The 26,182-nt window shown below is 42.7% G+C and overlaps 1 protein-coding gene across 3 annotated transcripts in view; it reads left to right on the top strand.

The window, feature by feature from the left end:
• ECA3 (endoplasmic reticulum-type calcium-transporting ATPase 3) overlaps positions 1-26,182 on the top strand; it is an 86,983-nt gene that overhangs the window by 19,682 nt on the left and 41,119 nt on the right. For 2 of the 3 annotated variants that reach the window (XM_006857058.4, XM_088853776.1), the window contains 6 exons: positions 15,607-15,666; positions 15,789-15,869; positions 16,228-16,313; positions 16,755-16,856; positions 17,021-17,074; positions 17,830-17,931. In XM_006857058.4, the coding sequence (XP_006857120.2) occupies positions 15,607-15,666; positions 15,789-15,869; positions 16,228-16,313; positions 16,755-16,856; positions 17,021-17,074; positions 17,830-17,931 (485 nt within the window). The remainder of the gene's footprint in view (positions 1-15,606; positions 15,667-15,788; positions 15,870-16,227; positions 16,314-16,754; positions 16,857-17,020; positions 17,075-17,829; positions 17,932-26,182) is intronic. The other variant, XM_020675189.2, reaches the window with a different exon arrangement.

The following is a 26,182-nucleotide window of genomic DNA, read 5'->3' as shown; positions in this document are numbered from 1 at the left end:
GGGCGGTACTGTCTTCGATGAGTACTGCAACTTCAAAAGGGCAGCACAGGAGGCTAGTTGCTCTTCGGTAGTTGAAGCAAAGGGAAATTGAAGAGGTAGTAGAGATGGGGAAGATTATAAAGGCTAGAAGATAGAGAAACTGGGTCAATGTTTAGATGGGGGGAGTAGGGGAGGAGATGTGATTGTATTTTAAGAAAGGTCAGATGAAGGGAGAATAGAGAAAAAGATAGTGAATGTTGATAAGCAAGAGGGAGAGGAGATGGGGGAATAGGAGAGGAAAGAATGTGTGGATGCAAAAAAGGAAGAGAGAGACAGGTGAAGCTAGGTGAGCAAGGAGAGGAGGAAATAGGAACTAAGGAGAAAGAGAGAGAAAGGCGGGAGATGAGGAAGGGGGAATTAAGTCACAGAAATGCGTACCGTTCTTGTTGCAGCCAAGCTTGGATCTTCATGTCAAATTCTGTAGCAAACGTAAGGTTCCTTCTTTTTGATTCAGCAGCCAAGGCTATTGGATTGGGTGATGGCTTCCGCCAGAAAAGTGGGCATGCGTGGAGAGGTGTATGGGGTGGGTTATGGAGAGAACCATGGAAGAGATGCAATGGGTGATGACATCGGCCAGAATGGTGGGCATGCATGGGGGTCTTAGAGAGGGTGAGGTGTGAATAGAACAATGAAAAGATGTGATGAAGAGAGAAAGACCTGGCAGTAAGTTTACCCTGGTTAAAGAAAGTCCCTTACGAGATGGTATAGATGGGTTTAGAGAGTGAGTGTAAAGAAGTGTAGAAAGGTAGCTAAAGAAAGTACTAAAAGGTTCCATGAATAGGCTTACAAAAACAACCATTTCCTTAAATTTTTTGTTCCTTTTTTTATTTTATTTTTTCACTTTTTCTCATTTTTTTTCCGCTCTTTTTCTCCTCTTTTTTTTTTCCTTCCCAGAGAAATCAAGGTTTGTTAACAAGCCAAGTATTGCTTCCTCCCTGGCCAGTCTGTCAGCCTCCGCATTAGCCTCTTTGTATATGTGGGTAAAAGACACCTGAGGAAGGGAATTACATAAGTAAAAAATATGATATCTCCATGGAGGTAATCGCTGCTATGTGGCCCAACTGATGATGTCGCGAGAATCTGATTCCACTTGAATTCCTTGTGCAGCAGGTCTAACAGAAGCACCTTGTTGAGGCCCACTAGTAGCCTCTGCATAGGTCGTGTCTTGGTGTCCTGTAAACTCTGAGTAGGTCAAAATGGTAGATGAATGGTCCGACAAGATTTCTCCAATGCCCAAAGGGCCAGGGTTACCTAAAGAGGAACCATCTATATTGAGTTTGAGAAATCCAGGGGGGGGGGGGTGGGGGGAGACCAGTGAGGTTTCGGTCTGTTTATTTGGGGTGCGAGGTGTAAAAGGCTAACCCAGTTGTTTTTTTTGGAAATGAGAGATAGGGAGGGCAGCAAATATGGGAATGGACTTGGCCCAGAAAGCTATAAGTTCAGTTAGGGAATAAAAAACAACTACTATAGTTTTTTATATGCTTCTGAAGGTTCTGGAATTTCTTTCTAACCACAAACTCCTAAAGACATGCTACAACAAGATGCCATAACTTCCTACCCTTTTGGGAAAAAGGTGGTGCAGAATATATTTGGAAAAATTGGGTTAGGTTACCCGGGGTGACCCATTAGAGGCCAAACAGCTTGAGAAGAGAGGCCCAAAGGCATTGAGCCACTTCACAGTGGAGGAAAAGGTGGGGGATAGTCTCTTCTTCTGGGAGACACAGGATGCAGCGGTTGGGGAAGGCAAATCCCCTTTTTTGGAGTTGGTCCAAGGTAAGGATTCTGCCTTGAAGTAGCACCCATATAAATGCTTGGACTTTGTGGGGTATGGGTAGGGCCCAGGAGAGGTTGAGTAAGCCTTTGGAGTCTGGGTTGGGTAGAAGAGACTTGTAGAAAGAAGCCACCGAGAATTCATCCGAGGGGAAAGGGGACCAAATCAGTGAGTCTGGTCTCGAGAGAGTGCTAAAGCAGTTTCCTAGAGATTGTAGCATAGAGAGGAGTGTGTTGGCTTCTTGATCGTTAAGATCTCATCTGAAGAATGGAGTCCAGACTAAATTAGTGCCAGAGAAGGTCGCATAATCTGTAATAAGGGCAGCTGGGTCTTGAGCTAATGGGAATAGGGATGGGTAGGTTTGAGCAAGAGGTGAACATCCAAACCAGATATTAGTCCAAAACTTAATTCTTATACCCAGATTGAATTGAGTTCTGTTGGTGAAATCTAATTTAGAAGATGAAATGCTTTTCCAAGCACTTGAGGATCTGTTCCTGGGGGATCGAGGCAGCTAATGGACCCCATTTATTCCATATTGGCTTGGATAACTTCTTTCCAGATAAGGGGGTGGGGGGAAGTAAATTTTCACCGCCAAAGTAAATTTTCACCGCCATTTACCCAAAAGAGCTCGGCTCATGATTCTGAGGTTCTTAATTCCTAGACCCCCAAAAGTTTTTGGGTTGCAGATTTTATCCCAAGTTACTAGATGAGTTTTCCTTGTGTCATCTACCCCTGACCAGAGAAAATCACGCATGAGTTTTTTCAGTTTTTGTATAATCGAGATGGGGATTTGGAAAAGGGACATGCAGTAGATAGGAATGCTAGCTAAGGTTGCATGAATGAGGGTGATTCTACCCCCAAGAGAGAGGTATCGCCTTCCAGGAGGCAAAATTCCATGTGAATCTCTGTATGAGATCATCCCACATGTTTTTCCTTGGTTTTCCTAGGCAAAGAAGATAAGAGGATGGTATTATTTCTGTGGAGCAACCTAGGTGAGAGGCCAAGCGAGTTAGAGAGTTTGTGTTAACATGAATGCCCATCATCATAGTCTTGGAAAGATTTACTTTCATTCCAATGAGTAGCTCAAAGGTTCTTAAGAAGCGCCAAAGACAATCAACCTGAGTTGGATTGACGTCACAGAAGACGAGGGCATCGTTTGCGTAGAGTAAGCGGGAAATTATGGGACCAGAGGAGGAGGATCTGAAGCCCGAGAGGGATCCACTATTATAGAGTTTGGAAATAGTCTGGCTGAAAAGTTCTCCTATTAGAGTGAACAGAATAGGTGACAGAGGGTCTCCCTGCCTAAGGCCCCTTTGTGCTTGGAAGAAACCTTCAGGGGAACCATTGATGAGGTTGGAGAAAGGATATGCATTCAGAGATCCACTTTCTCCAGATTGAACCAAAGCCCATTCTCATTTGGATGGAATCTAGGATTGCCCAGTCTACCCTATCATAAGCCTTTTCCCAATCTAGCTTGCTGATAAGGCCTGGTTGTCTTGAAAGGGATCTAGAATGGATAGCTTCATGGGCTATCAAGGCCCCATCCAATATTTGTCTACTTGCAACGAATGCAGACTTTGTTGGAGATATTATGGAAGACAAGACTAGCTGAAGCCTGGATGCCAGTACTTTGGCCAGTATTTTGTAAGAAGAATTAAGAAGGCTGATTGGGCGAAAGTCTTTCAGTCTATAGGCACCCTCTATTTTCGGAATCAGGGCAAGGAAGGTGCACTTGTTAGCTGAATTTATTTTGCCCATGATGTGGAATTCTTCAAAGAAAGCTTGAAGGTCTGGGGCAATAGTATCCCAAAGGTTTTGGAACATAGCTACAGGGAACCCATCGGGTCCAGGGGCTTTATCTTTCGGAAGATCAAAGGTAGCCAACCTAATTTCTTTCAAGGAAAATAGCCTTTCAAGATTGGCCACAATTTCAGGGGAGATAGCTTTGAAAGAGATATTGGCTAATGGGGGGAGGGTGGTTTGGTTTGGAGAATAGGTTAAAAGTTTCTAATAAAAAGACGACTTATGTGGCAAGGATTGGTGAAGATTTGGGGTCCAACTCTGATTTGAGTAATCACATTACCCCTTCTTCTGGAATTGGCTGTCTTGTGGAAGAAATATGTATTTCGGTCACCTAATTTAAGCCACTTGACCCTAGAGTGCTGGTACCAGTAGATCTCCTTCTGTTTTAAGGTTTGGGAAAGGTCGAATCTGGCTTGGATTCTATCTTGACTCTTTAAGTCTGATAAGGGTCTTGTTTCTTCCAGATGATCGAGGTCTGAGATCAAGGTCGAGAAGGACCTGATCTGAGATCTGAAATTAGAGGGGATGTCCCTACTCCAGAGCTTTAGGGCTGCTTTAAGGTTTTGGAGCTTACGAGTAAGTCTAAACCCAGCCCAACCTGATATATTAGTGGAGGACCACACTGAAGCAAACAAGGCTTGGAACGAGGATTCTTCAAACCAGTGCAACTCAAATCTAAAAGGTTTGTTGATGCAGGGGGTATGGTTAATGTCTAAAAGAATAGGCTTGTGGTCAGAGGTTGTTTTAGGAAGAACTCTACAGTTGGTACCAGGGAAAACAACTTCCCACTGTTGGTTGATCAGAAACCTATCTAGTTTAGACATAAGGGGGGTGTGGAATGGTTAGACCAAGGGAAGGAAGCTCCTAAGAGGGGGATGTCAATTTGAGGTATACCCTCTATGAAATCTGTGAAGGCTCTCATGGGGGCATTGGTAACTCCTCCATTTGATTTTTCGTGTGGCCACCTAACCGTGTTGAAGTCTCCGGCCACAAGCAAGGGGTAGTTAATGGGGGGGTAGTTAATGGGGGATACACAGAGGAAAGTTCTAACCAGAGTTGAGATCTAAGAGTTGGATTGTTGGGGGCCATAAACAAAAGAAGAAACAAAGGGGAAATTGTCAGACAGGCGGGTGAAGGATAGAGACACAGAGTAATTGACGACTTGGGCTGCAACCCCTTGAAGGATAGTTGGATTCCAAATAATCCATGCACCCCCTGAGGCCTCTTGTGACACTTTGGCTTCCCAAGTGCAAGGTTCTCGACCCTAGACATACCTAATCATAGTCAAGTCAGGGTTGGGAGCTTAGTTTTGAAGAGGGCTAGAATGGATGGGTTAACTGTTCTGATAAGGGATCAGACAACGATCCTTTTGGTGAGGCTGCCGAGTCCTCTGATGTTCCAGCAGGGCACCTTCATCAGGGGGAATTGTGGTGGTGGGTGAATTTCCTAGAGGTTTTCCTCTTAATGGGGCTGACAGTGTGAATGGAAGCCAAGGAAGTCTGCTCGGCTGAGTTCCAAGGGGTATCGTAGTTTACCCCTGAATGGAGCTTTCCAAGCTCCCTAGAGCTCTCACTTCTACGGGAAGAGGAGAGTACCTGTGGGTCACCAGCATTGGCCCTGAGTTGGTTTGTGAGAATTGACACTTCTCCATGGAAAGCCGGTCCAGCTTCTGAGATGGTATCGGCCAGAAGAGGTTCACCTCTTTGAATTCTCTGGAGTTCCAAAGAATCTGTGGACACTGAGGATTGGATGTATGAGTTAAAATCTGTGTGTAAAGAGGAGGAGAGGTAGGGTTCATGAATAAGGGGATGCTCGGGCATTGGTTTGGGGGAAGGAAATGAGGAATCAGGGTGGGAGTTAATCTCCAGATTGTTGAGGACTAACCTCATTTCTAAGGGCATAGGCACTAACTCATCTAGATCAGAGTAGATCATACCAGTTTCAGGTGGGTTTGGTAGGCTGGAAGCAAACCTACTGGAAGGGGAGGGGTTAGTTGGGGTGGGCTTTGAGGAGACAAAGATGGGGGGGGGCAAACTTGGAGTCTACTTGAGGTGGTGGGAAGCCTGGATAGTGGACCGAAGAAGGGGATATGGTGGGATTAGGAAGGGGGAGGGGTGGCTTTGGATTAAGGGAGATTGGGAGGGAGAGAACATTAGTGGTGGTCTGGTCTTGGTACCACCCTGGAAAGGCAGGCTTCTGTTTCTGTCTTCGTGGCATGGTTGAGGGAGGTGTGCTACAATGGGAGTCTTGGAGAGAGAAAGATGAGGGGGGTAGGGTTGATAGAGGTTGTGGAGCGGAGGGTGGAGTATTGGGGGTTTGAGGCAGGGGTGTCAAGTGAATAAGAACCAATGCAGAGAGGTCTTGGTTGTGGTGGGGTACATCTTGATCGTCGAAGTGATCCGACTGAGTTGGTAAGGGGTGGGCAGAATTTGAAAAGATGGAAGGTGAAGAGAGTAGGGGAGGAGGGAGAAGCAACTGGTTGTTTGGGGTTGTGGAAAGTGGGACGTTGGGAGAGGTGGAAAAATTTTGAGTAGATCCTAGGGAAGGGGAAGAATTAATGGCTGAGGGCAGCTGGGTTAAGCAGGTATTGAAGTGATTATGTTGGGAAAGGGGGGAGGGAGACAAATGGACTGTCACCTGGGTTGTCATGGGGCTCGAGGTAACATAAGGCGGCGACTGACCGGTATTATTAATGTCACTGGGGGCGTGACAGGTAAGGATATTTATGGGATGAGGATGGGGGGCAGTCGAGGTCACCTTGGACAATGGGAATTTGAATGGGGTGATGCATGGAGGCGTGGCAAAAAGGGGTGGCTGTGTGACACATGGTGCATCGAAGTTTTGGGTCGTCATCGAAGATGGAGGAGGGTAGCAAATGTCAAAGTACTCATGAGAGTTTTTCTGACATGGTGGGCGGCTAGTAGAGGTGGATGGTACATCTGTGAGGTGACCCTTGCCTTTGGTTGCATGATGGCGGGGATCTCAAGACTTAGGATTGATGAAAGAGGCACCGTTGGATGTAGGGGGATTAAGGTCCATAGGTTGGGGAGCATTAGTAGACCTTGGTCTAGGAGCAGATTTAGGGTGTTTTGTGGAAGTGTGGTCCCTAGGGTGCTTGGGTGCATCTGAAAGGGGCCCCGGAGTATCAGAGTGAACATGGGATTTGCGCTGCACTGAAATAGAGATCTTGTAAGATAGACCATTAAAATGTAGGTTCAAGACACTAGGGGAAGAAGAAATTAGGATTACAATTTTCCCGAAAGGAAGAAATCCCATGGATTTCCAATGGACTGAAAGGAATTGACGACAACTATTTCCCAAAATCTAAAAAATTTTGTTGGTCCAGAAGTGGAGGGGTATACCTTCAAGAGTGATGCAGAATTTTTGGAAATGATGGGCACCCAACAATGGTGTCCATTTCTGTAAAGAAAGCTTTCCACCTCTTAAATTAAGAGTAGAGTCATGAGGGATAGTCGGGTGAAAATTGTCAGGGAATGAGATAATATACTTACCATTGAAGAGGAGCCTACATACACCATGGGGATTTTTAAAGGTGTTCTGAAGCCATCTGTTAATCCCTTCAATGTCATTGCACTGAGGCAAAAAAGTGGCAATGAGCGAGTTTTGTAAAGAAGAAGTGCGCTCTGTGATCTCGCAATTGGGGGAGAGCTATACTTGGGGTTGGTGGTTAAGGATTGAGACATGATATTTCGGAGTATTCACGACAAGGTTTTGAGTAGACTGAAATTGCTCCGGGCTGGTTTTAGGGCTTGAATTTACTACTTGGGCGAAGGTTTTGGGGTTTTGAAAAGCAGTTTGGTGATGGGATAGTGTGATGGGTAGGTTGCGGTGAAAAGGGTAAGGATGGTGGTATTAGAGGTGGTTTTGAAAGGGACGGAGTGTGTAAGGCAATACCTGAATTATCTCTCTCATATCCCTTCCACCTCTCTCCTGTTTCTTTCTTTTGTCTCTATTATCTCTTATCCATCTCTTTCGCCCCTCTCATTCCCTCTCTCTCTCCCTCCTAACTCTCTAGTTCCTCTCATCTCTCGTCTTTCCTTCTTCTCTGTTTTTGCAGGTAGTTCAATAGCTCTTCACGGTGAAGACCTGCTCCCAACTGTCAAGACCACCCAGCCTGCAGATTAACCTACGTTCAGCTCCATATTACTTTCCATATGAGCAACCTGCCAGTGTGTTTTCCTCCCATGTCTCTCAGCACCCGATCTAAGAACTACCCCTTTCTCTTGTTTTTTCCTTTCTGCCCTCAATCGTGTGATTCTGCTGCTGCTACTCTCTCCCTCTTCTTTTCTGACAGTGCTTTTTCTCCTCCCCTCTCTTTTTCTCTCCAAAGTACACCTCTAGCCTCGCTCCCCCTCACTGTACTGTCTCTCCCTCTCCCCCTTCTTTCTTCTCTTTCTATTATTGTTTCGTGTGAATGAGTGCCCAGTCTGTGGAATGTAAGCACATCACCTTCCGTGAGCATTTTTTGTAACTATACTATTTTGGTAATATATTGCCACCTTTCTCGAAAACTATTAATAACTAGTATTGCATGCTTTAGCAACATAAGGATGAAAATGAAGCATAAATCAAGTTAAAAGGTTAAAGTATGCAGCAAAAAAGTCCCACAAAAGACACTTCAATTTCATTTTTCACAGCTAGTAAGTACAAGTGCTATTCCAATGTAAGTAATCAAGAAAAATGGAATGGGCAATGTATGTCCAGGTAAAGAACAAGGAAAGCTCCCAATGGATTCAGAAGTTTAAAAGTTCCATCAAGGTATAAGTCATAAAACATGCGTATAAATATTTAAGGCACTAACTTATTCCAACAGACCGTTCATATGTAGTTGGCATGTCCACTAGACACAACACAAACATTGACATGCCCCAAAATACCCTCAACAAACGAAAAACACTCCTATACATCAAAATTGAAAAAGTAACACATATTGCCGCCCATGGATGACATTAGCAAATCAGGAAGCAAAAATAATTACTGATATTAGTAAAATTAAAGAAAAAGCTAATCCACTTCATTACAGAAAAGGCAAATTCACTCCATTACAGATTAATATAATCATCTATCTGAAGCCAACAATCAAATGTAACTATCCTGAAGTATATGAAACAAACAAAACTACAAATGCAGTCGAATTTTGTGGCCACGCGTGCATAAGTGAAATTGCTTAAAACCCTATTGCGAGATCACAGAGCGCACTTCTTCTTTACAAAACTCGCTCATTGCCACTTTTTTGCCTCAGTGCAATGACATTGAAGGGATTACCAGATGGCTTCAGATCACCTTTAAAAATCCCCATGGTGTATGTAGGCTCCTCTTCAATGGTAAGTATCTTATCTCATTCCCTGACAATTTTCACCTGACTATCCGTCATGACTCTGCTCTTAATTTTTGAGGTGGAAAGCTTTCTTTACAGAAATGGACACCATCGTTGGGTGCCCATCAGTTCAAAAAATTCTGAATCACTCTAGAAGGTATCCCCCTTCACCTTTGGACCAACAAATGTTTTGAGATTTTGGGAAATATCTGTGGTCAATTTCTTTTAGTCCATTGAAAATCCATGGGATTTCTTCCTTTGGGGAAAATTGTAATCCTAATTTCTTCTTCTTCAGAAGATCTTATCCCTAGTGTCTTGAACCTACATTTTAATGGTCTATCTTCCAAGATCCCTGTTTCAGTCTAGGACAAACACCGCCATGACCGCCCTAACCCGGACCATGAAGGGTGGACTGTGGTCCAACGCAAATCCCGTGTTCACTCTGATACTCTGGGGCCCCCTTCAGATGCACCCAAACACCCTAGGGACCACACTTCTATAGAACACCCTAAATCTGCTCCTGGACCATGGTCTACCAATGCTCCCCAACCTATGTACCTTAATCCCCCTATATCCGACAGTGCCTCTTCCATCAATCCTAAGTCTCAAGATCCCCACCATCATGCAACCAAAGGCAAGGGCCACCTCACAGATGTACCATCCACCTCTACTAGCCGCCCACCATGTCAGAGGTCCTCTCACGAGTACTTTGACATTTGCTACCCTCCTCCATCGTCGATGACGACCCAAAATGTCGATGCGCCACGTGTCACAGCCACCCCTTTTTGCCACACCTCCATGCATTGTGTCGGTCACCCCATTCAGATTCCCATTGTCCAAGGTGACCTCGACTGCCCCCATCCTGATCCCATAAATAACCTTACTTGTCACGCCCCCAGTGACATTAATAACACCTGTTAGCTGTCACCTCAGGTTACCTTGAGCCCCACGACAACCCAGGTGGCAGTCCATTTGTCTCCCTCCCCCGTTCCCCACCATAATCACTTCATTACTTGCTCAACCTAGCTGCCCTCAGCCATGTGTGACAACCTAAAGCTTGGAGGCAAAGAGTAATGGAGAAGTAGGTGTTCATGCATCTCCTAAGCGTCAAAGCAAAGGCAACAAAGTTAGCTAGGGGAGGCCTCTATTTTGGAGTTTTTCTAAAGTGAGCTTGCGGCCAGGAATATAGAACCAATTGAAGGCTTGGATTTTAGGGGGCATAGGGGAAACCTGAACTCTGTGTAAGGGGCTGGATGAGGTGGAGGAGAACTTAACAGTCACCAGAAGGGCAGGGTGTTTAGATGATAAAATCTGAACATGAGTTGGGAAAGAAAAATATTTGCAAAAGGTACAACAATGCAATGCTATAAGAGGTTTCCTGGTCCAAGAGCGATCTCTGAGTGTTGGGGATCCAAACTAAGGGGTTTTGGGGATGGTCCATACACTATGCTGCAGTGGCATCTGTTAGGCAGGCAATGCAGAAACGGTTAGGTAAAAAATATTTTAGAGGTTGATGTTAAAGGTCCGACTAGAAGAGAACACAGTTGCCATGTTTAGCGTTAAATCGAGTGAGGGACAAGAAGTGTTGGTGGCAAGAACAGAGGCACTTATAGAAACCCGAAGAGGATTGGTTGGGATGATCATGGAAAATCCGACACTGAGGGTCAATCACCGTACTTGTGGAGGAGGACCTCTCTCCAAAGGAGCTAAGGGTGGTTGGCAAAACACCACCATCATTCACAAAGTAGAGCAAGTTTCAGGGATCTGAGATTGCAGATGCTGAGGCCCCCAGCAGATTAGGGACGCTACACTTTATCCCAAGCCAATAAATAAACTTTGTTGTTAGACAAGTTGATAGACTAAAGAAAGAATTTCATAGACAAAGGAGGGCATCAGGAACAAGGACTTATCATAGATGGGTAGGTTTGACAGAGTGGCTTTGATGAGGGTGTGTGCTCTCCAAGGGAGAGGAAACGACCTTTTAAGAGAGCCAATTTTCTCTGAAACTCGATGACAGGATTCCAGAGGGATTTCTGGAGTTTACTGAGGCATAGTGGAGGTTGAGGTATTTGGAGTGAAGGGGCTCAAAACCACACCCTAATCTAGATACAAGGTCAAAAAGGGTATCTGAAGGGACATCAACATCTGAGAGCTTGGATTTAGCGAGGTTGACATTCATACCAGTGGCAAGCTCAAAATAATGAAGGAAAAGCCACAAGTTGTCCACTTTTGTGGGTAGCCATTGCAGAAAATATGGGTATCGTCAGCATATTGGAGGTGAGAAAATGGTAATTCCAGATCGAGAAGATTGGAAACTAGACAACCAACCAATAGTGCAGAGGCAAAGGAATTCGTTGAAGACCTCAACGACAATGGCAAAGAGAAAGGGAAAGAAGGGATCTCCTTGGCGCAAACGCCGTGAAGTAGAGAAATGTCCCCTAGTGGAGCCATTGGTGAGGATGGAGAAGGAGGTAGAAGAGATACAACCGTGAAGCCATTTGTGCCGTTTGTGGCCAAAGCCCATGCGGCCCAAGACCTAGAGAAGTACAGTCGAATCAACACGGTCATAGGCCTTTTCTTAGTCGAGTTTGAGGACAAGGCCATGGGAGCGTGAATAGTGACGGTGATGGAGTTCATGGGCAATGAGAGAATTGTCAAGGATTTGCCTTATAGGGATGCAACCACTTTGAGAGGGAGCGATGACAGACTGAAGGACTTAGATAGGACAAGAGGCAAGGACCTTGGTAAGGATCTTATACGAGGAATTAAGAAGGCTGATTGGGGGAAGTCATTGATGTCACAACCACCCTCTTTTTGTTGGATCGGGGCTATAATGTAGCATTCATTTCCTTGCTAATAATCCCATGGTGATAGAACTTTGAAATAAAGGCGAGGAAGTTGGGGGATATGCTATCCCAAAAACTATCAAAGAGAGCAATAGGGAATCCATCCTACTCAGGAGCCTTATTAAGGGAGGTGGCAACCTTATGAAATTTGCCAACTTCAAAAGGTCTCTCTAGCCAGGAGGCTTGAGCAGGGGTGATGGAGTAGCAAGAGAAGTTGGTCATGGTGGGGCGAGGGCTAGGTTGAAGAGAGAAAGGTTTTGGAAGTTGGAAATGAAGGCTGAGGCAATGTAGGTGGGATCAGAGTAAAAGTGTTCAATGGAGACGAGGATAATGGCGTTGATTTTACATCTAGAACTAGTGGTCTTATGAAATGAGGCGGCTTTTTGTCACCTGCTTAGAGCCAATTAACTCATGAGCATTGGGCCTTGTAGATTTCTTCTTTTTGAGAAGAAAAAGGTTAAGTTTGAGGTCTTTTCTACTGAAAGGATTACGAAAGAGGGGGCGAGATTCTTCAAGAGAATCAAGGGCCTGAATATCTATGGGTAAGCATTGCTTGGCTACAATGAAGTTAGAAGGAATGTTACGACTCCAAGATTTGAGGTTGCTTGAGATGAAGTTTCTTCTACAATTGAAAACCAGCCCACCTGAATACTTGGAAAGAGGACCACCTATAGTGAAGGGTATTGTTGAAATTTGGCTCCTCAAAGTAGGCAAGTTTGGATCTTAAAGGCTTAGGACTAGAGGAGGGGGGATTGGTCTTGAAAACAATGGGCTTGTGGTTAGAAGTAGGATAGGGTAAGGATAAGGAGTGCATACCAAGGAATAGGTCTTCCCAATCTTAGGAAACCTGAAACTAGTTAAGCTTGGTCTCACGATAGGGGATGAGGAATGGTTCGACCAAGTGGAACTCGAGCCCGATTGGGGAATCTCGAGCAAACTGTTTTGGGAAATGAGATCAGTGAAGCTCACCATACTAACTGAGATGCTAATGGGATGGTTGATTTCATGGGACCAGAGGATGGTGTTGAAATCCCCTTCTAGAACTCGGGGGTTAGGAGAGGAAGAGGTAATGGTCCTCAATTCATTCTAGAAGCAGGGCAAAGGTGGGAACTATTAGGGCTGTAGACCATAGATACTCTCTGGGGAAAGTTGTCCAAGATGCGAGAGAGGGAGACCGAGACAGAGAAGCAATCTATAAAGCTAGTAATGAGGGCAGGAAGAGAGGGGTCCCAGATACCCTTAGAGGCACCAAGGGCCTCAAGATCCACACATTGCAAAGAAGTCACTTGAAGAGGGGTCAAAGCAGTTACCTTACCTGCAAGAGAATCCCATCGTCTCTAGCATGTCTTTGAAGAAAGGTTCGGCTCTGTCAATGTTCTGAGGTTCTTCGATGTCTAGGGTAGGCAGTGGTGGCAGAAAAGTCCGAGCACCTGAAACTTCAAGCTCGACAACAGACAAGCATGGGAGAGAGGAGGTAGTCTCAGAGACAAGCGAGGTAGAAACCCGAGTGCAAGGAGAGGTGGCAGCAGGGAAGAGGGGCGCGGAGAAAGAAACGGTGAAGGGAAAGGATGGAGGGGTTAGAGGAGAAGGTGAAGGGAACACCGGTTAAGGAGAAGAGCGGGGGGACGCATAATGGGAACGGGAATGTTCAGAGGAGGAGGAGGTTGGAAAGGAGTTGTCACAGGGGATGATGCAGGGAGGAAGGAAGCCCCTTGAAAATTGAAACTTAGAAATGGCTGCAGCGAGGTCCAGAGGGAGGGGAAGCATAGACTTGCACTAGGATGGTTCAATGGGATGTATGAAGGCCGTAGGAGGGGAAAAAGGAATAGAAAAGAACTGGAGTTCCCGTGGGTTGGGCAGATGATTTCATAAAATGTGAAGAAGCAGGATTGAATGGGTGTGGGAGGCACAAAAGTTGTGTGAAAAGGAGGGGGTGGGGGAATGGGTTTGTGTGGGAGAGGGCCATTGGTTAGGTTTTTTTTTTTCTTTCTTTGTTTTGGGGGATGGGGGGGGGGGGGTGGGGCAAGGGGCGCTTGCAGAATTTGGAGTCCATAGAGGAGGAGTGCTATAAGGAGACGAGGGACGTGGAGGAAACAGAAGCGGTGGAAGGAGGGGAGAAAAACGTTTGGGTTAAAGAGGAACAAGGAGGGAGGAGGCTGTGGAAATATAGGGAGGATGGTAGCAGAGTGGTTTTCAGGAGAAGGCGGGGTCTGTCCTCGCAAAGGGTTGTATGTGGGGAAGCATTGAGAGAGGAGGATTGAGTGCTCCAAGGGAGCTTATTGACTTGAGGAGGCTCGGCGTAGAGGACGCGGGGAAGTGAAGGGAATGTTGTGATTGGGATGGGAACATGACGCTTGGGCAGGTGAGGGGCCGCGTGTTAGAAGAGGAGGATGGGGGGAGAAGTTAAGGGTTAGGAGGGTGAGGAGGACAGGGTCCTTGGGATCTGATCTATCATCAACATGGGTTGAAGCTGAGTGAGGTGATTGGGATGAAGGTGGAGGCGGCGGCAAGTGATGATCATCTCGGGGAGGATGAGGGGGTGAAGTCAACTCACCTCAGATAGAGGGAAGGGAGGGCAAGGATAGAAGGGTGACAGGCGAGTGATTAGTGGGAGAAGAGAAGGATGGTACAGTTAGAGGTCTCTTGTTTTTGTTTTGGGCGGGGCGGGGGGGCAGGAGCCTATGCCATCAGCATGTGAGAGAGAGGTGGGTAATGGCTGGCCAACATTGAAGGTTGAAGGTCGCCTTTAATGAGATGTCAGTAGAAGAGACATCCGAGTGGAAAGATGGAGGGGCACAGAGCTCAAGGCAGGAGGGGGGTAACATTAAGACAATGGTGGAGCCATGTGTCCACAGATCACTGTGGAGGCAACCATTCCCAAGGTTGCACTTGTGTCGGTGGATTTGTGGTCCAAGGCACATGATCAGGAGATGAAGAAGGATCATAGCTCTGAGGAATATGGAATTGATCCTTGGCCATAGAGGGATGGTGCTCATCAATGGAAGCAGGACAACTAGGGAGTCCCGCAGGTTGGAGGTCAACAGAGTTGGAATTGGCATGTTTACAGAATGAGAGGGTATGAGATGTAGGAATGTCCTCCAAGGAGGAGGAAAGGATGAGGATGGAGATAGAAACCGGAGGAAATGAAGGGGGCCATTTAGAACTTTAATTTCCTGGAGGACAGCAGGGTGGCACAAATGGACAGATATTCCAAGTACGTGGATTGAAAAATGATGAGGGTGAACAACAGTGAACTTTGGGGTCTAAGGAGGGAAAAAAGTTATCTTTTCTGAAGGATAGGCCTTTCAATGGGCAACTTCTTCACATAGTTTGCAAGAAGGAAAGGAGAGCAGATGATAGCCATCGAGAAGGATTATTAAGTAACGAGCTTGGACTTCCAAAGCACTAGGGCCCATTCTTAGATGCCCCTTGAGTCATGTCTGGGAGGGAGAATCTAGCTATGAGGCCTAGGGAGAGCAGGGGTCTATCTTTTGGCTGGAAGTCTGTTCTTGGTCTACTATCCTGTTAATGCAACCACTAGTTATTAATAGTTATCAATATGTGTGCTTGCTCCTGTACTTTGCTACTTACATGTGACACTGGTTTGTATGATAGAGCTTGAAAATTCGAAGTTTCCCTTCTTAGGGACGAAACTGACCAACCAAAAGAAATTGTGCTTCTGTGTCCTTCTTTTTGCATTTATTTGTTCAGTTTCAATCTGCACCTGAAATCATGTCTGATCCACTTTTATTCTGTGAAATTGTTCTACTCGTCGTCTTTGTTCATGAGATATTTGTTGCAACATTCAGGTTGCTTCTCCATATTACCAGCTACAGAACTTGTACCAGGAGATATTGTGGACGTTGGAGGTTAGTTTTGCCATATAAAATTCCATTTTGACAACAATCTAGAATTCAAAACTGTATGTTTCTTTAAAGTATGGTACTTAGTTTGAGATTGAGTTGCAAGTTTTGGTTTTTCATGATTCCAGTGGGGTGTAAAGTTCCTGCTGACATGAGGATGATTGAAATGTTCAGTAATCAGTTGCGCGTTGACCAAGCTATACTTACAGGTTTGTAGTGTCAGATTATGATATTCCATTGCACCCCGCCTTCCACTCAATTACGAAATTGTATGGGGTCTTTGCCATTTACATCCAAAAAAACTGAGCAGTATTGAAACCTACTGGATGAATTGTACCCATTCAGGATTGCAAAGATCCTTTGTCGTGAGTGAAAATAGTTGCCGATTCACTGATATTTAGTTGATGGCCTAAACCATAATTGCTGATGCCCTCAATAACTCATTTTCATACTTTGTATTTCAGTCAATTTTTACTTTACAAATGTTTATGACTTCCCTTCTCCAAGGCCATTAATGATGAGCATGCGTTTATTTACTTGGATTCATGAAGCCTTTATTGATTTCAGGTGAGAGCTGCTCTGTTGCAAAAGAGCTGGATTCAACTGTGACAACAAATGCTGTGTACCAGGACAAGACAAATATACTTTTCTCGGTAATAATAGTGTGTTATCACATTCCTCAAAAAAAAAAATTTAAAAAAATTGTGTTATCAATCTTCCTTGCATCTTTAATATATTTGGTTTCCTTGTTCCGGTCCATACTAAATGAATCCTAATTGAAAGAACTTTGAGAAACACTTAGCCACATGGGAAAGTGTTTTTTTTTTTGAAAATAAAAAAAGAATAGGGCAGCGTTACCTGAGAATGAAAAAAGAATCAGTACTCATGCATTTATGTTGTAGTTCTTATATGTTGCAATTCATAGTTTACACTACTAAAGGCTTCTTTAACAAATGAAAGCTGTGGATATCCATCAAATACATATTCTAATAAATTGGCAGACCATTTATCATTTCCATTAATCATAATAAATTAGCTCTTGGAAGCTCATTTTGTGATAAATTGCTTATTATTTGTCTCTTGTTGATTTGTAGGGGACTGTAGTTGTGGCTGGGCGAGCAAGAGCTGTTGTCGTGGGTGTCGGTTCTAATACTGCAATGGGAAGCATACGTGATGCAATGCTAAGAACTGAAGATGTCAGCTCTCCTTGGCCTTGTCTCTGTGCTTTAACTTTGAACTTCGTGCTTCTTATAACAAATCATAAAATATGGAAGACATTGAAATATTTCCTTTCTAGATTTTTGTCTTGTTAGTGACAATGGTGTTGGTAGGGTTTATTAATTTTCATCTAAAATTGCAGGAAATTACACCTCTGAAGAAAAAGCTTGATGAATTTGGAACCTTTTTAGCAAAGGTGATCAGCTATGACCCACTTTTACATTCTTTTAGCTTTCATTAATCGGCCCAAACAAATTCAGGGAATGTAACAGATGAACTACGCTCACCTGGGCTTGGGTGATCTGAACTTGCCTTAGAATCTCAACTGTGTATCTGGCTTTATCAAATGGATGAGAGATGGCCTCTCCAATCAGTTAGATACTGCCTTGAGATGTACCGCAGACCGACAATTGAGATTCTCAGGCAGCTGTGATCTTGACTTACCCAAAATCCACATGAGCTATGTTCACCTGATCATGACTCATCAATTATAATCATCTTTCCAACAGATGAACTTCTGAAAAAGACAAAAAGGAAAAAAAAAGAGAAGCTATCAACCAGATAAAATGATATTGATTTAGGGTTAGCAACTGTGTAGTATGTGAATCTTTGAATAAGATGATGGCCATAAAGATATACATTGTAAGAACAACATCATGCTGATATCATGGGAAACTTGTGTCATCATGGATTCTAATTGCAAGCCAAAGCTTGGGCATACATGTTCAGGGTTTGAGCCTCATAGGACAGAGGAAACTTCATGCTGATATCTTGGCTCTGGTGAAGTTTTAGTTGAAAAAAGCAAAGTAGTGCTTTGATTTGATATTGTTATGACCGTAGCCAATGAAGGAATTCATGTTGAAATCCTCAAATTCGTTATGTTTGTACTTTTAGTTATTTCAACCTTTGTTCCTCTACTGGAGGTGATATTTGTCATTTTTGTTTTTTTAGGTTATCGCAGGAATTTGTGTCCTAGTTTGGGTTGTAAATATTGGCCATTTTCATGATCCTTCTCATGGTGGTTTTCTCCGTGGGGCAATTCATTATTTTAAGGTATCATTCTGGCTTTAGTTTAATTACTAAGAAGGTTGTTTATTCCTTTGTATCGCAGTTGTGTTTGAATATGTAATTTGTGATTTCTAGCATTATATGTAGGCATGCAATTCATCATATCTGAGAAATATGGAAAGCTTTGTGTTCGATACATTGGCTGCTTGATTGGTGGTCCAATACTCAGATCTGTCTAAAACTTTTCCTTTTCAGATGAATCTTATGGATTAATAAAGAATTTTGGCCATGTGCTCTTTATGAAAGTAGGGCAACATATAGTCTTCTATCCCTAAAGCTAAAATATTGCACGAGTAAATTTGGCTATTTTATTGAGAACAGATGCAGTTTTAGTTAGTTTAGGTTCATGTGTGAGAAGCTCTTTAGCACATTATGATCGCAAGTTTTTCCTTGCCACGGTATGCTAATATATTGGTGTCAAAGAATATGTGAATGTTACTGTATCCTTATGCCTCGGAAACTTATAATATTGCCATCTATTTTTGTGTAGCACAATGCTTCTTTATAATGTACGGATTACATTTGTCTTAGTTTTTTTGATACAGTTTACCTGTTTGTTCTTTTGTATAGTTAGCACATCAGCTATTTGTGCTTCAGTGTTTCAATCTATTTCTTTGATTTACGTGTAGTCAAAACTAATGACCACATAATGCTCCTTGTTATCCTTGACGCATGGATGCTATTTGTCATCTATTTATGTTATTTCCTAAGAACTATTACCTCAGTAGAGTTTAACCATGAAGTTTGGGATGGAATAATGTGGTTCCTCTATGCTTAGGTAGGGCTGGCAAATGGTCGGGCAACCTGCTGGGGCAACCTGACCCAGGTCTGTGTTTGGACCTTATAAGAGGATCCAGGGGTCAGTCCAGGTTTTGCTATAGAAACCTAGACCTAACAGCTAATTGGATTGGGTCCGGTTCTCCAATCCGGTTCTAGGGATAACCCAACCGGCTGGACCTTAATACCCCTTAAAAAGTGGTCTACAAATTTACAATATATATATATATATATAAAATAGAAAAAAGTAATTATATATGTGTATATTAATACAGAAGAAAAGTGATGTATGTATGCATGTATATTATGTATGTATGTATGTATGTATGTTATGTATGTATGTATGCATGCATGTATTTGTGTATGTATGAATATAGAATGTATATGTTATAATATACGACAAATATTATAGTCCGTCTCTTTCTCTCTCTATGCTTCTTCTGTTGTCCTTTCAAACACTGGTTGCATGCTCTCTCTCTCTCTTTTTTCCCTTTGCATTTGCTTTAGAGAGAGAGATGATTGTGGAAACAGGGATTCTATACATCCCAAACCCATATCGCTATACTCTCCCTCTCTAATCTTCTCCTCTCTACTCTTCCAATCCTAATCTGCAAAAGAGATAGGAGGAAATCCTTGCAATTCCATAACAAGAAACCATGGATCAAAATCAAGTAAAGCTTTTGATTGGGGGAATTTCTTGGAAAACTTCAAAGGATAAATCGAAGTTCTATTTCAACAAAACTGGAATTTATTTGGTAATATCCTAAGAAGTCATAGGTGTTTCCAGTTCCTTGTATTTTCAGATCCTTGGATTCTTGACAACCTTCTTTAAGAGAAACACACAATCAATGCAAGAACACTAAGATTTTTGATGGAAAACAGTAGGATCTGCATAGCTTGTGTTTTACCTCTCTAAAATTGTAATCCTAACCCCCTAGTTTTATAAATATCCCATGGAACCCCCAAAGTTAAACAAAAAAGGAGGTTTAACCCCGGCCTTACGTTTTCTATTGTCCAAATTACATAGTTTACCCTTCTTATTTTCGTAATCACTATTATCTTAAGTCCTAGTAAAGCTCTCCTTCTCTCTCTTTCTTCCTCACCTGTGGATCTCTTCGTCCCTCTCTCTCTAGCAATCTTCACTGAATACTTCTCTCTCTCTCATCTCGTGAACCTCATAGTAAGTTAAAAAGAGGCATCAGAAATTCGATTTTTATGATGAGGTTATTAGAAAAAGAAGAACGATAAATTCTGTAATTTGGCAATGAGAAAGGTAAGGAGGGGGTTAAACGTCTGTTTTTGTTTTATGAGATCAGGGGGTAATTTGGGATAATAATTTTTGAGAGGGGGGTATATGTCTATTTTCCTTTCTTTTATATTATTGGATGATGTGAGGTTTTTTGATTATGGGGGATTTCAACTTTTCATTTTGATATTAAATATGGATTTTTTTTTGGGATAGATTGCTTGTTAGTTTTCTTATTTTGATTGTTTCTTTTTGATGTTGAATATTAGTCTTTTAATGATTCTTTTGTTGGTGGGTTTTTTTTTTTTTTTTTAATGAGAGCCCAAGGTTTTTTTTCCCCGACTCTAATCATTTTGTTTTATTCATTTCCTGTTGCTTTTTGTACTAGTGGAGCTCCTGATAATTTCGGATTGGCTTTGAGCTAGAGAGAGATGAATCCTTATACTTTTTTAGCCCAAGAAAGAGAAAATAAATAAAAAACAAACCAAAAATAGATTCTTAACTACGCTTGTTTTGGGGGGGAGAGACTACAAAGGTTTAGGATTGAATTGGTAGCCCAGTGGGTTCACCTTATATATTTATATATTATGTCAAATAAGTGTTCCTGCATGACTATCCATATAAATTGAATACTCAGCAGTATGTTGGGGATGTAAGCTTTTGAGAGTGAGGGATTTTAAGGCGAGTCTGGGAGCGACTCAGTATGTCCACCCTACCTGCTCTGGGTTGGGTTTGGTCCGGTATATCTGTACTCATCGGGGTCTGGGTGCAGGTCCAGGTGGACCGTCTGGGCAGCTGGGATAGGGTCAAGAGGACCTTGACCTGATCCATTTACAGACCTATGCCTAGGCATTGGACTATCAAACCATGATGGAGAAAGGCATGGGAGGAAAGCATATTGGCTAGTGACTGTAAGGCTTTAATTTTGGACCGGAAGGGGCACCAAAGGAACCTTCATCAATTAAGGCCACAATTGTGAGGTCTTAATTCCTTGGATAGAGAGAGGTAGGGAAGATGTGCTAGTGCAAATTGTCCCAATGCCGCTATGGTACAATTCATAGAACTTACTGCCCAAAACCATGCCTGGTTTCCCACCTTCAGGAGCCCCCTGCATGACACTGAGTATGGCTACATCCTAGCTTTACATTGTTTGTTGGTTTCCCTTTTTACCAATTGGTCTGGCTATGACAGAGTGGTCTGTGCCAAGACACACTCAGGCAACTTCACAGATGCCTCTTTCTATAAAGCATTTGACCCTCATACCTCTAGCCCACCATTTCACACAATCCCCCCCAATGATCTCCGATAGACCCTTAACCTTGGACCACTTACTGAGAAGAGGGTACAACCTTGGCAGATGAATGTTCTCTTTGTGGGGAATGATGATGAAACACAGCCACACATTTCTTCACTGCGTCTACGCTTTGATTGTGTGGGACAAACATCTCCAAGCCTGCGATTGGCAATGGGTCACTCAGTACTCCACATCTGTTTTTGGCTTACTTCTCCCCTCACTACCTGCTGGCTGGCCTTCATTTGGAGAGCCTCCATTTTAGCCACCCATTGGCTATTTGGAAGAAAAAAAGCTTTTGCATCTTTTGGGAGACAGAGAAGTGCAATAGCCCCCGCAGAGTACACCAGAGACCTCAACCTTCTGGGCTAGCAACTCTAAAGACTTTGGTTTTCTCCTGTTGTTAAATACAAACAACTGGATAATGAAAATAGATGGCGTGTGCTTTATCAGATTGATCAAGCCACTGGGAACATGGTTCACATCTTTCTTTCTATTAGGGATGCCTCAACCACATACTTCAACAGGACATGCTTCTGCTCTATCACAAGGAGATTCCCCTTACCTCTCGGTAGTGTACTGTTGTGCCTCTTGATTCTAATGGGACTTGAGATGGGAGTATGATGAAAGTATATTCAGTTGATTGTTAGTTTGCATTAGATTCCGTTTAATTGGATTTGGAAGGACATCTTGTAGATCTTTGTTGGTTATTTGTTTCTAGTTCATTTGATATATTTTCATCTAGTTCAGCAAATGTTTGTTTTGGTTGGCTGAGCTTTAAGAGGCCTTCTCATGATTCCATGTAATTACATAATGGGCATAATGAAAACCCTGTCATTTACAAAGTTTCCAAAATAAATAAAGAAAGAAAATTACACCCTTGAATTCTAACATGAGGATTATACTGAAACAGCTGCAGATTTCCTGTCCTACTAGTTTTGGAGGTTTGGTTGTCACAGGGTATCTTAATGCCGTGTTGAATGACCTATGTAATAGGCTATGGCTCCTTTGCAAGTGGGTTTATAGTTAATTGGAGATGTGGATGTTTTAGTGGAGAGGTTTTAACGATGGTGGTATGGATGGACTAAGGATTCGATGATGGACTATTATAGATGGGAGGTGTGTGGGTGTATAGGTAGAGAGAATGGATGGGATCGAGCGTCAAACAAGCCGAATAGGATGGCTTAGACTTGTATTGAATCAGCAATATACATGACCAAGGAATAGGACCTAAAATTCTTTAAGGAGATGAAATGTCATCACACAAAGATTAGGGTGTAATCTAGGGGCTCATTTTGAATGATAAGTAATTCTATCACAGATATACTACTCAGGCTAACATTAGTATATTCCATATACTTCTACTTTTTTCTTTTTTGGTAGGTACGATTACGTACCTGCCAATCTTCCCAAACTAAGTGTGTGCTGATCGCTATCAAAGCGAATCAAAAGAAATAGCAGCTGAATCCCCATTCGTCAACCCAAAAACTGAAGAACCCCACCAAGGAGAAGCTGAATTACCAACCCCAAATAAAAATTTCTGTGCCTACCTACCCCACGCACAACAATCCCATTAAAGAGCAGCTGAATCCCCACATAAGTTGCAGAAAGCGTCAGATTATGAACCCTGCGACATATACTTTCTCTTTTATCAAACAACAGCTGTGAAGAAAGAGAAAATGAGGGAGGTGAGTTGCAGGCTACTCTGTATACAATGGAGGTGGAGGGATAATGAGATTGTGCATGAGATAGAAAGCTTTGGAGAGGAGGAAAGAGACCCACTTAAAGACGAGTTTGTAAGGATTTTGTTATGAGAGTGAAGGTGGGTTTCTAGGGTTTGTTTCTATTAACTGATGCCAATGGGTGGCCAAGCTCTGAGGACAATTCAGGAGAGGGGGAGGATTGGAGTTAGGGTCATTGGGTGAAAATCTTATGGCATGAGCACATGGTCTTAAAGGCTTCGTTGTAAATGCCAAGCCACCCCAAAAACTTCATTTTCTCTGGTGCTTTATTCATGGTCACGTCAACCCTCTCTCTCAACAGGTTTCTCTGTTCTCTTTTCCCTATTTCTCTTTCTTCCCTTTACTTACGCAGAGAGAGAGAGAGAGAGAGAGAGAGAGAGAGAGAGAGAGAGAGAGAGAGAGTCTTACCTTTGCTGTCTGCCCAAATAAAGCGAGAGTTTTACCTTTGCTGTCTGCCCGAATAAAGCTCAATTATTCGATATAAGGATATGGAGAGAGTTTTACCTTACTGTCTGCCCGAATAAAGCTCAATTATTCGATATAAGGATATGGTACCTTTTTCAGAGGTATATTCTTCTATGGGAAATTACCTAAAATATTATCCCCAAGATTTTGTAGGCACCCAGGCAAACTACATATGGGTTCTTTGGATAACCTAATCAATGCTTATCTAGAGTATCTTGTGCATCCAAACAAGAATCAATACAGTACAAAACTTTCATAGAATTGGCACCATGAAGATTACTTGAGGAATTTGTACCATGAGATACACAATCAACCACTGAAAGCTCACATAAAGCAAATTTATTACTGCTATAATTAATGTGGCCATAGCCCTTAACACTCTTTTATTATCCTCCCTTGGCTTGGACTCCAAGCAATTCTGGGCTTGCTTGTAATCCAAAAGGAATGCAAACAATTACAAAACTAAAGATTCCTATTATAGAGAGGAAAGTTAAACAAAATAGGAAATTGAGAGGAAAGTTAAACAAAATAGGAAATTAAGACTCCAATTAATGGAAACCTAGGCAGATAAAATTTTATTGTTTATTTTTAAGATAGCATTCAAAGGCTGAAGAAAACTGATTACTTATAGTTGATCCGATAAGATAACATATAAAGGTTGAAGAAAATTGATTACTTATAGTTGTTCCGATGACAACAAACAAACATATACCTGCTCAAGAGGTTTAAAGGAATGGTAGGGGATCCTAGAGGAGTGGGCGCTGGCACTACTGCTTTCGAACCGCCTTTACTTAGCCAAGTGCCTTCCCCGATGCCTCCTTTGCTATGGATGCTTCGGGTTCCAGGTCCGCTTCAATAGGGCCATCAATGTTGGGGCTGGATTTGGCCGCAGGTGGCAGCTGTGATGCTAGGCGCCAGTGCCGTTAGTGAGACTCGGGAAACTTGGTCAACTGTAGGTGCATGCTACTTCCTGCTCTGTTGTCTCCATCTCTGTGATTGGCTGGAGAACCATAACTAACTATTTTAATGAGTGAACAACAATCAGTTAGGCCTCTTCTAAGTGAGCCTTCTGCCAACCAAAACTAACTTCATCATGCTTCGGCCATTTTAAATCATGTTTTTGCTGTGGAATAGCAACTGAAGTTCCACAGAGAGATTGGTTTCTTTGAGCGGTTTTTTTAGCACTTTTGCACTTAAAAGACAAATATTTTATAGAACAAGCAAACATCGTATATACCCTAAATTTTATTGACAGAAGTGTTTAGGTTAGAACAAAAGAGACATATAGAGTTATATAAACTATGGAGGGTTTAAACTTATGAGCCACGCTATGAAGATGTGGTAGAGAGTGATTGGGCAATGATTGCGATATGAAATGAGTGTGTTAGAAAATTAGTTCGGTTTTATGTCAAAGAGGTCAATCATTGCGGCTATTTTCCTACCTAGGCAATTGATTGAGAAGTTTAGCGAGAGGAGAAAAGATTTCAAGTTTGAAACATCCAAACTATAGAATAGACAAATAGTAGTCATTGGATCCAAGCGAGATCTTTTAATTGAGCCTTCTACCACCAAAATTGACTGCATCATGCTTTGGTCATTTTGAATAGTGTTTGTGCCTTGGGATAGTGACTCAAGTTCCATTGAGAGATTTAGATTTTTCAAGGGCCCTTTTAGCATCTTTGCACTTAAAATATAGATGTTCTATAGAACAGGCAGACCTGCTTACATGCCATAAATTGTTTTTGACAAAATTGTTTAGATGAGAACAAAAGAGATATACAGAGTTGTCTGGAACAGCCAACCGCTTCGGTGGAACAGTACTCTAAGTAGGAGCAAGAGATGATGCGGGTGGCAGGAACCAGAGCAGAGATAGGACCAAGAAGAGTACCGGTAGGGACTGGCAAAGGAGCGGATGCCGATGGAGCCTTCCACTTGACTAAGTCTTTTTTATGCTTAGCCACGCCTCGACTGCTTACTCGATCAGCTAAGAAGCATTCAACCTCTTTCTCAAATGAGGTTATAGTGTTTGGAGGTTATGGGTGGAAACATCCTTGTCACGTCGCCTTGGTCTGCATGACTATCAAGTGATCAAACTTACGAGCCACACTATGAAGCGGCGGCAAAGAGTGATTGAGCAACGACTACGGCATAAACAAGTCTATCAGAAATCAGTTCGGTTTTAAGCCAGAGAGGTCAACCATTGAGGCTATTTTCCTACTTAAAAAATTGATTGAGAAGTTTAGGGAGAAGAGAAGAGACCTCCACATGGTCTTTTTTGATTTAGAGAAAGCATATGATAGGGTAACTAAAATGTTAATTTGGTGGGTGTTAGAAAAGAAACGATTCTCTAGAGGTATATTGACATTATGAGGGGAATGTAAGTGAGAGTGTGAACTAATGTGAATATAACTAGCGTAGAGACAAGTGAGTTTTTAGTTACAGTAGGCTTACATCAGGGGTCAATGTCAAGCCCATATCGTTTTGCTTTGGTTATTGATGAGTTAACTAGGCATCTATATGATGAGATCCATGGTATATGTTGTTCGCGAACGACATACAATTGATTGATGAGACTAGAGACAATGTCAATGCAAAGTTGAAACTTTGGAAGGATGCTCAAGAACTAAAGGTTTTATAATTAACTAGACTAAGATAGAATGTACGGAATGCAAGTTTAGTAGCAATAGGAGTAGAAGCGAGAAATTAGTTAAGATT

This window comes from Amborella trichopoda, chromosome 12 (genome assembly GCF_054954075.1).
Source record: "Amborella trichopoda isolate Santa Cruz 75 chromosome 12, AtrichopodaSantaCruz75HAP2 v2.0, whole genome shotgun sequence".
In the NCBI taxonomy this organism is placed as follows: Eukaryota; Viridiplantae; Streptophyta; class Magnoliopsida; order Amborellales; family Amborellaceae; genus Amborella; species Amborella trichopoda.
This window is presented reverse-complemented; position numbering and strand designations above follow the sequence as displayed.